At 41.0% G+C, this 15665-nt stretch overlaps 2 protein-coding genes and 1 long non-coding RNA gene across 6 annotated transcripts in view; 1 reads left to right on the top strand and 2 right to left on the bottom strand.

Annotated features, from left to right (window-relative positions):
* Positions 1 to 1791, bottom strand: part of loxl2a (lysyl oxidase-like 2a) — a 72234-nt gene extending 70443 nt beyond the window's left edge. Inside the window, exon 1 of the mRNA XM_014167933.2 lies at positions 1521 to 1791. The gene's annotated coding sequence lies outside the window, so the exon portion shown is untranslated. The remainder of the gene's footprint in view (positions 1 to 1520) is intronic.
* Positions 1792 to 2840: 1049 nt separating this feature from the next.
* LOC123729702 (uncharacterized) lies at positions 2841 to 4647 on the top strand. Its single transcript, XR_006761396.1, has 3 exons — positions 2841 to 2945; positions 3781 to 3875; positions 4048 to 4647. It is a non-coding gene; the product is annotated as an uncharacterized lncRNA (long non-coding RNA).
* Positions 4648 to 12557: 7910 nt separating this feature from the next.
* LOC106586881 (transforming acidic coiled-coil-containing protein 1) overlaps positions 12558 to 15665 on the bottom strand; it is a 61764-nt gene continuing 58656 nt past the window's right edge. For 3 of the 4 annotated variants that reach the window (XM_045705455.1, XM_045705453.1, XM_045705454.1), the window contains one exon: positions 12558 to 13055. In XM_045705455.1, the coding sequence (XP_045561411.1) occupies positions 12987 to 13055 (69 nt within the window). In that variant the 3' untranslated portion in view covers positions 12558 to 12986. The remainder of the gene's footprint in view (positions 13056 to 15665) is intronic. The other variant, XM_045705456.1, reaches the window with a different exon arrangement.

Raw genomic sequence — 15665 nt, 5'->3', positions numbered from 1 at the left:
ACAGGCTAGATAAACTAGTAATATCATCAACCATGTGTAGTTAACTAGTGATTATAATTGATTGATTGATTGTTTTTTATAAGATAAGTTTAATGCTAGCTAGCAACTTAGCGTGGCTTCTAACTGCATTCACGTAACAGGCAGGCTCCTCGTGGAGTGCAATGTAAAGCAGGTGGTTAGAGTGTTGGACTAGTTAACCCTAAGGTTGCAAGATTTAATCCACGAGCTGACAAGGTAAAAATCTGTCATTCTGCCCCTGAACAAGGCAGTTAACCCACCGTTCCTAGGCCGTCATTGAAAATAAGAATGTGTTCTTAACTGACTTGCCCAGTTAAATAAAGGTGTAAAAAAAAAAAAAAACGATTACCGAGTGTTATGAAAACTTGAAATCGGCCCTAATTAATCGGCCATTCCGATTAATCGGCCGACCTCTAGTATGGTGGTAACAAAACAGATTTATCTTCAGGTGAGCAAGGAGATTTTTCAGTTTCAGAGAGAGAGAGAGCGAGAGAGATGATTGGATTGATGGATAGATGGCTAGATGGATGGGAAGACGTCACCATCCAGCTCAAACATTTTAGACCCCAAAAACCGATTGCTCCCTAATTATTATGCTAATGTCACTGTGTTGCTTCACCATTTACTGAGAGAGGTTTGTGTTAAGGTCGTCAGCAGCGCAGATAGAGCTTTCTCCTGTTGCTTGGCTGAAGGAATGGCATGCCCCAGACAGGTACTCAACTTTGTGGGCCTAATGCGTTTCACATGTGGGCTCATGCTATGTTCTACATGCTCCTATCTTTTCATCTTTGGCTGGGCCAGAGCTCATACTACCCCTCAGGGCTGTGGAACCAGATAAAGGGCATTTTTGCTTTATCTTTCTTTTCAGCCAGGCCATGAAAGTGTCAACGGTGAGTGGTCTTGAGGGGAGTGGTCTTGTAAGCCCCAGCCAGGGGCAACTTTTCCTGTCAATGTCATGGTGATGACAAAACTTAGGGGTGGGGGCAAAGTTCAAAATAATCACCCTTAATACTCATGAATATCATTATTTCCCCTTCATATTATATATAACCCGGGCGTTTCTTATATCGAAACATATTAAAAGGGATTTGTCTGCACTTTTTCAAGATTTCTGACTGGCTTTCAATCTTTCCCTGACCTAGAAAACTAAACTCCACTCCATGGTGAATCTGTGTGCAACTACAATGTGGCTCTGAATTCAGATTCAAAAACTGCAATCACTTCAGCAGCAGTAAAACAAGGAGCTTGATTGCTTGATTGCTTTAAATATTGCAGCTAACTAGTTAACTATAAATATTAAATACACTAGCTACGGGAATAATGGGACATCATTTCATTCAATTAGCATACCTTTAGTCGAAGTTACTGCTATTCAGAACAACCATATAGCCTGTTCAAACAACATGTTGACGATTATAATGCGCGTATAGGCTATTCATGATCGTTATTTAATTTAAATGTAAATATAATAACTATAACATGCATACAAAAGACCCACTTACTTTAAGAAAATCAGAAGACGCCCTCGCGCCAAAGGGAGCAGCGTTTCAATCGAATGTCAATGCTGCAGCAGTGACTTGATCACTTTATTGAGTATGTTTTCCAGCCTCCCACCTCTACCTCAGCAGGTCGGCCTCAGTCCTATAACCACCTTCAATCCAGTGATTCCTCGAAACTTTCTCCTCCTCCCGTAATAGGCCTATCAATGGAAGCAGAGTCCTGCAGTCATGACGTCTTCGGGCATCCTTCCTTCCCGGTGTCCACAGGAGAATTACGAAAGCAGCTGAACTTGACTTGTTTTAGGGACAATTATGATACATTTTGCCTGTTGCTAGTGGAAGAAAACAACATTTCCACCAAAACAAATATCCTAAATTATTTTTTAATAAAGGCTTGCTATATAGATCCCCTAAAATTGACATTAGATTGCTCCAGCTGCAACTCAATACTAGAGGCTAGCCTAAACTACCATCGCAACCATTCTAATATTAGAAGACTCCAAACTCTTTCAACAACAAAACATTTCAAGAGGTGTGAACAAACTCCTGTGAACAATGATGTTCCAAAATGACAAGTGGATGTAACTCTATTCTGGGAAGACTGTGATGGAAGTTTTCAACATATTCAATGTCAATGTTAAGTAAAGGCAAAGTGGTTGAGATAGATACCCCCTCACTCTGACCTGGTTGAGTTTCTCCAGTATCTGACTCTAATTATTCTGACATGTAGTTAAACTAGGCATAAGTCCTATCTATAGTAGTCATATCAGTAGGCCTACCTTTAAAATGCATCCTTCCTTGAGCTAATCACTGACCTGGAAGTGAGAGGATAGGTTAAAAACATGTTTTCCACTTCAGTGCCTTTACCAGATTTCCATGTCAGATCATTGATTTCCTTGAGGAAGGAAGAGTGCATTTAATATATCCTAAAGGTATTCAAACAGGGCCATAGACTTAGCATACTGTAGCCTGAAGTCTGATATTGCTGTGCTGTTCCACTGTTAAGTGACTAACAGAAGGCACTGAAGGCTACTGTATGAGTAAGATCATACCAGCTTGGGCTAGAGTTCCTTTAAACCAGCTCTAGTTTCCTTTAAGTAAAAAAAAAACATGTATTTTTTAAATACTTAACACAAAAATGCTTTCCCAAGCAATGTCATTTGAGTCAGTTTAAAGTTGGGTTAGGAGTTTAAAATATATGTTTTCCTTATCATTACAATATTATTGTACACCCAGAACTTTCCCTGTCGTCATTTATTTCTGGTATTTTGGTATCCAAAGGTCAGTTGTAGGTGGCCCCACCTAGAAGGTAAAGTGCATGCAATTTAATTAAGAGGTGCACAAACAACATTTCTCAAGCATCTTCAAGAATATAAATGGAAAAGTTGATCTGGAGATATTCTAGTTATGATTCCAGGCCACAACAAGGTAAGGACCCAACTAATTATGTAAACATATTAAATGTATTGTCTGATTCTAGTAACGTAACAAAGGAAGGAGAGCTATCCGCATAATAGAGATACGGACTTTATCTAGTGCAATTATTATCACAATCTCTACCTAGATAGAGCACAACCTACAAATAATATTATAGGCTACAGTAATTATTCTAATAAAGGAATACTATTAAAGGGTAAAACAGGTGCTTATGCAAACGTGAACATTTGTTTCACTAGACCGTGACCAAGTTTATTGAATCAACACTGAGAAGGCAACAGTCTTTATTATCAGGCTCAGGCTAAGACACAGATGCAGACACAGGAGGCATAGAAAGTCAGAACTGGGAAGACTAGGGAAAAACTAGAGCACAGGAAACACGGGAACATGCTGATAGGACTTGACAGGACAACTCGCAACAGGCAAACAGAAAACGCAGGTATAAATACACAGGGGATAATGAAGGGAGATGGGAGACACCTGGTGGGGGGTCGAGACAAGTACAAAAACAGGTGAAACAGATCAGGGTGTGACACTTTATCATTGACCTTGGATCCGAGATACAAATAATTGACAAACATGAGAAGAGAACAAGAAACACAGAAACTGCAAAAAAAATGAATTAGAAATGTAAATATAAATGCCATAGAAAAGGTATTCCATATTCCCAAATTATCCCCATCAAGATGTTTACAGATGTTGATGGTTTTATTGTTCTTCATTGTATTTTCCTTCAAATGTTGTGTTTTATGACCATCATAAGACCTTCTGTACTATTGTTTTATTCGACTGTAACATACTGTATGCTGGATGTCTTTGGTTATAGGTTCAATAAGTGTCTCTGAGGAGAGAGAGAGAACAGGGGCACTGTCTCTAAAATGAATCTCTCTGGGGAACATCAACCAACACAAAAGCTAAAAGGTGGGAGGAAAGGGAGAGAGAAAGAAAGAACGAGAAAGAGTGTGTGTGCGTTTCCGAGCGAGCGTGTGCGTGTGTTATTGTACACTGTTTTGTACACCCAAAATGTATGTGAGCTTGTACATTATCATTAGACAGCATGCATTAGAGACTGAAGGTCTCTGTGGTATTGAAGCCCAATGCAGCAGGAAACCAGACTCACCTGTTCCCAGCTGTGTCCATGAAGAGTGACCAGTCTATGGGACGACCAGACATATTCACAAAGGGAGAAGGTTCTACTGAACAAAGGTATGAGGGCTGTATTTTATGTAAAATATTCCCATATGAAATTCATGAACGTGCAGGTTTGGGGAGTAACTGATTACATGTAATCTGATTACCCAAAAAACTGTAACTGTAATCAGTTACATTACCAGCTAAAATGTTGTAATCAGATTACAGATACTTTTGAAAAACTAGATGATTACTTCTTGGATTACTTTTAAATTCAGAAAGGATTGCGGAAAAATACATTATGTCACTTTTCTGTTTTCTTAATGTCATTCAATTCGGGATTGAAAAAAGGTGCAAGTTTAAATTTGAGTGAGTCTGACCACAAGTCTGAGACTACTATGTTGACACACCAAACCCGTTTGATGGATCCTTTTTGTCTTCTTCTAATGCCTCTCAAGGAGAAAGTAATACAAAAATAATCAGATTGAGTTACTGAGTTTGGGTAATCCAAAAGTTCCATTACTGATTACAATTTTGGACAGGTACACTACCGTTCAAAAGTTTGGGGTCACTTAGAAATGCCCTTGTTTTTCTCAGTTGTGCACCAGGGCCTCCCACTCCTCTTTCTATTCTGGTTAGAGCTAGTTTGCACTGTTCTGTGAAGGGAGTAGTACACAGGGTTGTACGAGATCTTCAGTTTTTTGGCAATTTCTGGCATGGAATAGCCTTCATTTCTCAGAACAAGAATAGACTGACGAGTTTCAGAAGAAAGTCCTATGTTTCTGGCCATTTTGAGCCTGTAATCAAACCCACAAATGCTGATGCTCCAGATACTCAACTAGTCTAAAGAAGGACAGTTTTATTGCTTCTTTAATCAGGACAACCATTTTCAGCTGTGCTAACATAATTGCAAAATGGTTTTCTAATGATCAATTAGCCTTTTAAAATGATAAACTTGGATTAGCTAACACAACGTGCCATTGGAACACAGGAGTGATGGTTGCTGATAATGGGCCTCTGTGCGCCTATGTAGATATTCCATTAAAAATCTGCCGTTTCCAGCTACAATAGTCATTTACAACATTAACAATGTCTACACTGTATTTCTGATCAATTTAATGTTATTTTAATGGACAAAAAAGTTGCTTTTCTTTCAAAAACAAGGACATTTCTAAGTGACCACAAACTTTTGAACGGTTGTGTAACTATTAACTGTAACTGATTACATTTAGAAAGTAACTTACCCAATCCTGTGTGCATGTGTGTGCGAGTATGTGTGTGTTTTTGTGTGTACAGCGTAGCCTACAGTACAATAAATCAATCAATCAAATGTATTGATAAAGCCCTTCTTACATCAGCTGATGTCACAAAGTGCTGTACAGGAACCCAGCCTAAAACCCCAAACAGCAAGCAATTCAGGTGTAGAAGCACGTTGTATATGTACAGTTACTTTGTATATGACATCATCAACAGTAGACAGCATCAATTAGAGAATCAAGGTCTGTCTCTGTTGAGTTGAAGCCCAATCCAGCAGGAAAGACCAGATTCACCTTTTCCCAGCTGTGTGTCCATGAAGAGTGACCAGTCTATGTTCCATAGACTATATGTATTCAGAAAGGGAGATGGTTCTACTGAACAAAGGTACGAGAGCTTTATTACACAGGTAGGCCATCCAGAAATAACTTGGTACACAAGATACTGAACATTTCCAATTTCTACTTTTTATTTAGACCTAATGGGTATAACCTTACAGAGAGTTGTAGCGCTTTTCTGGCCCCGACTCTCAGGTCAAACTCCTCACAAATGAGAGAGCTGAACCTGAGTGACAACAACCTGCAGGATTTAGGAGTAAAGCTGCTCTCTGCTGGACTGGAGAGTCCACACTGTAAATTGGAGACACTAAGGTCAGTATTCATGTATTTTTTTAACAAATGAGTATAGTTCAACGGGTTTATATAGGCCAATACAAGCCTAATATATTTGGTCATGAGAATTGAGCTTCACTGCTCCCAATCGACATAATGATAGAGAAATCCAAACTCAAAAAGAATCTGCATCTTTGTCATGTTTGTTATAGGAAGAGGTGTATGAACTCAAATCAATGTACAATAAACCACTCATTTGCTTTTGTAAAATTTTCATTGTGATTGTTCAGCTGACAAAAAAAAGATAGCTGCCACACTCCTTCTCGAGATTTTAGCACTATGTGTATAAAATAATTTTGTGTTACTGCTGTTACTGTTTAGTATCTATCCTGTTGCCTAGTCACTTATCCCTACCTATATGTACATAGGTACCTCAATTACTTCGTACCCCTGCACATTGACTCGGTACTGGTACCCCTGTATATAGCCAAGTTATCGTTAGTCATTGTGTATTTACTCCTTGTGTCATTATTTGTCTATTTTTCAATTATTTCTCTTTTTTTCTCTCTGCATTGTTGGGAAGGGCCCGTAAGGAAGCATTTCACTGTTAGTCTAATTTGATTTGATATGCTACATGTAGAAATCATGATACACACTCTACAGGCTGCCTGGTCAAGTATGTTGAGGGTTTGTGTCAATCTGTTTTCATGTTACACACAGGTAGACCGTGTGTGTGTGTGTGTGTGTGTGTGTGTGTGTGTGTGTGTGTGTGTGTGTGTGTGTGTGTGTGTGTGTGTGTGTGTGTGTGTGTGTGTGTGTGTGTGTGTGTGTGTGTGTGTGTGTGTGTGTGTGTGTGTGTGTGCGTGCGTGTGTGTGTGTGTGTGTGTGCATATTTGTGCGTGTGTTTGTTTGCGCATACGTGTGTAAGTAAGTTTGATACTGAATCATGGTTTGTTTTTTCCCTACAGTGTTGAGTGATGACTGCTTTGAGGAATAACTTACTGTGTATAGCTAAAATGTATTCAGATGAAACTTGGGAGATTGATCTGAAACCACAAAGATTCTGATTCAAGATCCAGATTGTTCCTTCCTGGAATAAACATTCTGCAATTATTGATTACAGCAAAAGAATGAAGGAGTGCTGAATGCAGAGTTCAGTCTACAGTCAGACATCAGCTAATTATTCATGATGCAATACGTAGCTGGAGAGCAATAATCTATGGTTGGCTCGATTCCATAAACATGATTTGTAATATTTTAGCAAATAGTGGGGCAGGGATGCAAACCCGGGCCACTGGTGTGAAAGGCAAACACCCAACATATCATCACTGAAATAGGGTTAACCCACTTGGTAGGAACTGTAGCGTGGTTCATATCGGTATACTGCCCTCTCACATCCCCATGCTTTGACCACATTAGCCCCCCAACACGTCCGGCCGTGTGTTCCAATGGCCTCACAGCCACCATCCCACTTCTGACACTGATGCAGCAAACAGCGAGGCAGGGAAGCTAACCTTGGTCGCTGCTGTGAAAGCCAATCACTCTACACATTGAGCCAATAGGGTTAACCCACTTGGTGGGAATTGTAACGTATTCCTACTTGAATTGTAATTGTATTCCCAACACAATATGTTGTGTCTTGTTTTCACCATCAGATGCCTGTGAGCTCACACTGGACCCAAACACAGCATGCAGAAAGCTCATTCTGTCTGAGGAGAACAGAAAGGTTACATGGGTGGAAGATGAGCAGCCGTATCCTGATCACCTAGACAGATTTAAAGACTGGGCAATGGTGCTGTGTAGAGAGGGTCTTACTGGGCGCTGTTACTGGGAGGTAGAGTGGAGTGGGAAAACAGTTGATATAGCAGTGGCCTATAAATGAAACAACTATTTTAATGTCTGTGTGCTTGGACACAATAACATCTTGGATTCTGGGATGCTATAGTGACAGTTACATTGCTAGGCACAATGATAATCGCAATACCATGTGTGTCCCCTCCTCCAAAAGAGTAGGAGTGTATCTGGACTGACTGGCTGGCACTCTGTCCATCTACAGCGTCTCTTCTGACACACTGACCCACCTGCATGCATTCCACGCCATATTCACTGAGCCCCTCTACCCAGGGTTTATGGTTGGGATTTCAATGTCAAATAGCCTCCTAGGAACACCTGAGTCCACCTGAGTCAAACTTCTGTTCATGTGGAATGAGATATGTGACATGAGATGTGTTTCCCTGTAGCATGTACACACACACACACACACACACACACACACACACACACACACACACACACACACACACACACACACACACACACACACACACACACACACAGTGTCATTCATTTTGAAATCAGAGATGTGATTGTTATTGCTTTAATTCCCTGGTGGTTATACTATAAATATTGCCATTTGTTGAATGTTTATTTGTCAAATGTCAACACAATTCAGTGTCTTTTATGAACTAACTTACACTGAGTGGAATTTAGATGTCACAGATTTTACTGAAGCCAGCACACTAATTAAAATTCTAAGTATATTTACAGTACCAGTCAAATGTTTGGACACACCTACTCATTGAAGGGTTTTTCTTAATTTTTTACTATTTTTACATTGTGAATAATAGTGAAGACATCAACACTATGAAATAACACATGGAATCATGTAGTAACCAAAAAAGTGTCAAACAAATCAATTTAGATTCTTCAAAGTAGCCACCCTTTGCCTTGATGACAGCTTTGCACACTCTTGGCATTCTCTAAACCAGCTTCACGAGGTAGTCACCTGGAATGCATTTCAATTAACAGGTTGAAAGTTAATTTTGTTAAAAGTTAATTTGTGGAATTTGTTGTGTGTTATAATTTATTTATAATTCAAGGCACACTTAACCAGCATGGCTACCACAGCATTCTACATCGATACACCATCCCATATTGTTTGCGCTTAGTGGGACTATCATTTGTTTTTATACAGGACAATGACCCAACACACCTCCAGGCTGTGTAAGGGCTATTTGACCAAGAAGGACTGTGATGGAGAGCTGCATCAGATGACCTGGCCTCCACAATCACCCGACAACCCAATTGAGATTGTTTGGGATGAGTTGGACCACAGAGTGAAGGAAAAGCAGCCAACAAATGCTCAACATATCTGATAACTCCTTCAAAACTGTTGGAAAAGCATTCCAGGTGAAGCTGGTTGAGAGAATGCCAAGAGTGTGCTGTCATCAAGGCAAAGGATGGCTGCTTTGAAGAATCTAAAATCTAAAATATATTTTGAATTGTTTAACACTTTTTTGGTTACTACATGATTCCATATGTGTTATTGTCTTCACTCTTATTGATGTCTTCACTATTATTCTACAATGTAGCAAATAGTAAAAATAAAGAAAAACCCTTGAATGAGTAGGTGTGTCCAAACCTATTACTGATACTGTATATATAACAATATTTAGTTTTAAATAATAATTTTATACTTCAATGGAATTTTGATGGACGATTCTGAATGTGTTATTACACTGTTGAAGTTGACTATCACTGAGTGTTATTGAAGCAAGACCCAGAAATTATTTGATATTGAGATAAAAATGGCTCCATTGGACCTTTAAGCTTAAGGCACAATGTCTGCTGTCCAGTGCGCTACATAGTTCACAGTATAACATTAATCATGATAACCTTTATTCAAGGAATTCCTTCTGCACACACTATACAGTATATCAGAAACTATAATAAAATCACTTTTCTGTTATTCTGTCCTCTTTACAAATACTGACAATAAAATAAAATAATATTATTTTCATACAATATAAAATGTACACATTACGGCAGCTATAGACATTTAAAAGCAGCTTCAAACGGCCTTTGACATGGCAAAATAATAACATTTGGCAGTGGATTGTACTGTACTGATGATGATGATGTTGATCCATGAAATAGGTACAATAAGGCAGACTCCCAAACGATGACCCAGATAGGACCTCATCTGGGTTTCTCCAACTTCCATGTCCACATACTATAGGTCCTTGTAGTCCTAAAGGGTCGTTTGGAACTGGCCCTATATATTGTTATAACATTGAGCAAACACTTGTTATGCTGGGCAACCAGTTTGCTTTTTGATAGCTCTGAGAACATCTATCTAAACAAGCATCCACGCCTGCATTGAAACAGTTTACAGATCCATCATAATCTCTAATAACGACTGGTATTGAGCCTGGAACACTACCACAGTGATAGGTTTTGAGGGGGAACATTTGGCAACCCAAGAATTATGGTGATGATGGAAAATATTTGTCTTGTTTTCCCAAGGCCTAGAGAGAAACTTAACTGTGGCTGTGCTGCAGAGAGCCAATCAATGTAACCACAGCTCCTCTATGCTGTGTCTAGCTAAAATGAAGAAGAAAAAACACCATGGCAGTTTCAAACCATTCTTAAAGAGAGTGAAACTAAAATGATAACAGGGTATGTCATTACTCAACTGATAGATTTGTTAAGCTGTTCGTGTAATACTATGTGCTATGATGAGGTCAGAGAACAGTGCTCTTTAGTTATAGGCTACATGGGCTAAGCACTAAAACACAAGGAATATGGATTGAAGCCTATATATTGTCTATATATTTTCCCATGATCAAAAAAAATTATGTGATTTATACTTGCATACCCCTAAAAGCATTGCCCTACCTAAAGAAAGGGAGCAAACAAACATATAAAACAACAGAAGATCAAACGAGACGAGACAGAAATTGAATATAATCAACAAAAACAAACTAGAATAGCAGCAGGATGATTGTGTAAAACTGTTGAACACAAGTAAATACAAAAAGAGAGCCACCAACTGTATCAAAAGAATATCCCTCACACCCTCTCTGGAACACACGTCTCTGTCTCTTCTGACAACACTGATAATCCATGATGTGGTACACGATAATCCATGATGGGGCACACACTTTACAAACACACCATACACACAGTACGCAAAACAACAGGTTACTAGCTTCTAGTTCCTTCACATAGTTTCACTTACAATAAGTAGAAATCGACAGTAAGGTCCATACCTTAACTTGACCTTAATTTTCCTAATTTATCCAAAAGTTAAGATTTGGCCCTACATGCGCATCAAAGCTGCACATTGAACATTACAAATTGCCAAGTCAATACTTAATTGGTTATAAAAAAAATTAAAAAAATACTAAAAAATAATATATATATATATATATAGATATACTGCTCAAAAAAATAAAGGGAACACTTAAACAACACATCCTAGATCTGAATGAAAGAAATAATCTTATTAAATACTTTTTTCTTTACATAGTTGAATGTGCTGACAACAAAATCACACAAAAATAATCAATGGAAATCCAATTTATCAACCCATGGAGGTCTGGATTTGGAGTCACACTCAAAATTAAAGTGGAAAACCACACTACAGGCTGATCCAACTTTGATGTAATGTCCTTAAAACAAGTCAAAATGAGGCTCAGTAGTGTGTGTGGCCTCCACGTGCCTGTATGACCTCCCTACAATGCCTGGGCATGCTCCTGATGAGGTGGCGGATGGTCTCCTGAGGGATCTCCTCCCAGACCTGGACTAAAGCATCCGCCAACTCCTGGACAGTCTGTGGTGCAACGTGGCATTGGTGGATGGAGCGAGACATGATGTCCCAGATGTGCTCAATTGGATTCAGGTCTGGGGAATGGGCGGGCCATCCATAGCATCAATGCCTTCCTCTTGCAGGAACTGCTGACACACTCCAGCCACATGAGGTCTAGCATTGTCTTGCATTAGGAGGAATCCAGGGCCAACCGCACCAGCATGTGGTCTCACAATGGGTCTAAGGATCTCATCTCGGTACCTAATGGCAGTCAGGCTACCTCTGGCGAGCACATGGAGGGCTGTGCGGCCCCTCAAAGAAATGCCACCCCACACCATGACTGACCCACCGCCAAACCGGTCATGCTGGAGGATGTTGCAGGCAGCAGAACATTCTCCACGGCGTCTCCAGACTCTGTCACGTCTGTCACATGTGCTCAGTGTGAACCTGCTTCATCTGTGAAGATCACAGGGCGCCAGTGGCGAATTTGCCAATCTTGGTGTTCTCTGGCAAATGCCAAACGTCCTGCACGGTGTTGGGCTGTAAGCACAACCCCCACCTGTGGACGTCGGGCCCTCATACCACCCTCATGGAGTCTGTTTCTGACCATTTCAGCAGACACATGCACATGTGTGGCCTGCTGGAGGTCATTTTGCAGGGCTCTGGCAGTGCTTCTCCTGCTCCTCCTTGCACAAAGGCGGAGGTAGCGGTCCTGCTGCTGGGTTGTTGCCCTCCTACGGCCTCCTCCACGTCTCCTGATGTACTGGCCTGTCTCCTGGTAGCGCCTCCATGCTCTGGACACTACGCTGACAGACACAGCAAACCTTCTTGCCACAGCTCGCATTGATGTGCCATCCTGGATGAGCTGCACTACCTGAGCCACTTGTGTGGGTTGTAGACTCCGTCTCATGCTACCACTAGAGTGAAAGCACCGCCAGCATTCAAAAGTGACCAAAACATCAGCCAGGAAGCATAAGAACTGAGAAGTGGTCTGTGGTCAACACTCCTTTATTGGGGGTGTCTTGCTAATTGCCTATAATTTCCACCTGTTGTCTATTCCATTTGCACAACAGCATGTGAAATGTATTGTCAATCAGTGTTGCTTCCTAAGTGGACAGTTTGATTTCACAGAAGTGTGATTGACTTGGAGTTACATTGTGTTGTTTAAGTGTTCCCTTTATTTTTTTGAGCAGTGTATATATATATATATATATACTCACTCATTGCTGTTTCGCTGTTTATTTGTTCCAATCTGAAACAACAGGGGTGACTATGTGTTTTAGTAATAATAGCATAGACGGGTTCAGATTGTATAGAAGTGTATACAGTAATTTACCAGCTAGCTGCAGTGGGGATGGTTAGGCCTTGGCTGCAATGGTAAGGCAGAGGGGAGAGAAGTTGCTGGAACAGTACATCCAACAACTCCAACGTTTATGATATCAGGTATCAGTCTGATGTCCCGAGCTTTGCTATTAGTTCGTCACAGATCTTTGTGAGCTCCTCAATTTCTTGATTCTGGGTAGAACAGAGAGAGCAGAGAGATTGTTCAATCAAGGTATAAATGTGCAATTCTGCACTTCTCATTGAAACCCTAGATGACTAATTAGATGGCTTGGTTATTATTTTACTATCAGTGATTCTTACCTTCTGATAGAGGGGTTCTCTTGTCATTGGAAGCCACCGATAACTAACACAATTATTGTATCCAGTTATGTATCCAGTCTTTTACTATAAATGACTTCTACAGTAGGGTTGAATTGCGGGAACCCGGTTACTGAGATTTACTGAAATTTACCGAAATGTACCGCCCAAAACCCCTCCTTTTTCCCGGGATAAATAACTGCGAGAAACCGATAAATTATAATGAATTGTTTATATGAACAGCATGACGTGGAATGTAACTGTTAAATTATATGATATGTCTAAATCTGGATTCTTTATGGCCTCTGTGGTCACTGCATGATGAATCATAAAAGCTCAGTCTTGGGACCGACAGCCTCTCTCAGTTTGTAGACCTATCATCTCATCATGATAACTTGTTCAATTGTGACAGGTAGACCTACATTTGATGCAACATAGCATATGCTACAGTAATATAAATACCGAATGCGCATCTAATTTACACATCTCCATCTGGCTTTCGGGGATCAGCTTATTTTTTAATTGTAAAGATTTTTTTTTTTTTTATTGCAGCTGCAAGGTTTTTAAAACACTCCAATATTGTTGCTTTATATCAGTGGACGAGCAAGCACTCTCTCGCAGATTTTCTCTCTCTCCATCAATTCCATTCAAATTGCATCCAAAATAGATAATCCTGTTCAAGATTGATATGGAGTGCATTCGGAAAGTATTCAGACCCCTTGACTTTTTCCACATTTTGTTACGTTACAGACTTATTCTAAAATTGATTAAACAAAAAATTGTCTGGACATTGATTGGACATGATTTGGAAAGGCACACACCTGTCTATATAAGGTCCCACAGTTGACAGTGCATGTCAGAGCAAAAACCAAGCCTTGAGGTCAGAGAAATTGTCCGTAGACAATCATGGACTGCAAAGGGAAAACCAGCCATATCGTGGACAACGACGTCTTGCATCCAGACAAGCTAAACACCTTCTTCGCCTGTTTTGAGGATAACACAGAGCCACCGACACAGCCCGCTACAAAGGAATGTGGGCTCTCCTTCTCCGTGGCCGACGTGATTAAGACATTTTAGCGTGTTAACCCTCGCAAGGCTGCCGGCCCAGACAGCATCCCTAGCCGCAACCTCAGAGCATGTGCAGACTCTCCCTATCCCAGTCTGTTATCCCCACATGCTTCAAGATGGCCACCATTGTTCCTGTATCCAAGAAAGCAAAGGTAACTGAACTAAATGACTATCGCCCCGTAGCATTCACTTCCGTCATGATGAAGTGCTTTGAGAGACTAGTCAAGGAGCATATCACCTCTACCTTACCTGACACCCTAGACCCACTTCAGTTTGCTTACCGCCCCAACAGATCCACAGACGATACATTCGCCATCGCACTGCACACTGCCCTATCCCATCTGGACAAGAGGAATACCTATGTAAGAATGCTGTTCATTGACTATAGCTCAGCATTCAACACCATAGTTCCCTCCAAGCTCATCAATAAGCACGAGGCCCTGGGTCTGAACCCTGCCCTGTGCAACTGGGTCCTGGACTTCCTGACGGGCCGCCCCCAGGTGGTGAACGTAGGAAACAACACCTCTACTTTGCTGATCCTCAACACTGGGGCCCCACAAGGATGTGTGCTCAGCCCCCTCCTGTACTCCCTGTTCACCCATGACTGCATGGCCACGCACACATCCAACTCAATCATCAAGTTTGCAGACAACACAACAGTAGTAGGCCTGATTACCAACAATGACGACAGCCTACAGGGAGGAGGTGAGGGCCATAGGAGTGTGGTGCCAGGAAAATAACCTCTCACCCAACGTCAACAAAACAAAGGAGATGATCATGGACTTCAGAAAACAGCAGAGGGAGCACCCTCTAATCCACATCGAAGGGACCGCAGTGGAGAAGGTGGAAAGCTTCAAGTTCCTCAGTGTACACATCACGGGCAAACTAAAATGATCCACCCACACAGACAGTGTGGTGAAGAAGGTGCAACAGCACCTCTTCAACCTCAGAAGGCTGAAGAAATTTGGCTTGGCACCTAAAACCCTCACAAACTTTTACAGATGCACAATTGAGAGCATCTTGTCGGGCTGTATCACCGCCTGGTACGGCAACTGCATCACCCGCAACCGCAAGGCTCTCCAGATGGTGGTTCCTATCTGCCCAACGCATCATCGGGCAAAGTACCTGCCCTCCAGGACACCTACAGCACCCGATGTCACAGAAAGGCCAAAAAGATCATAAAGGACAACAACCACCCGAGCAACTGTCTGTTCACCCCGCTATCATCCAGAAGGCGAGGTCAGTACAGGTGCATCAAAGCTGGGACCGAGAGACTGATAAACAGCTTTTATCTCGAGGCAATCAGACTTGTAAATAGTAATCACTAGCACATTAGAGGCTTCTGCCCTATTCATAGAATTGAAATCACTGGCCATTTTAATAATTGGAACACTAGTCATTTTAATAATGTTTATA

The sequence above is a fragment of the Salmo salar genome, chromosome ssa22 (assembly GCF_905237065.1).
Source record: "Salmo salar chromosome ssa22, Ssal_v3.1, whole genome shotgun sequence".
NCBI lineage: Eukaryota > Metazoa > Chordata > Actinopteri > Salmoniformes > Salmonidae > Salmo > Salmo salar.
The sequence above is the reverse complement of the archived record's forward strand: the minus strand, read 5'-3'. Positions and strand labels throughout refer to the sequence as shown.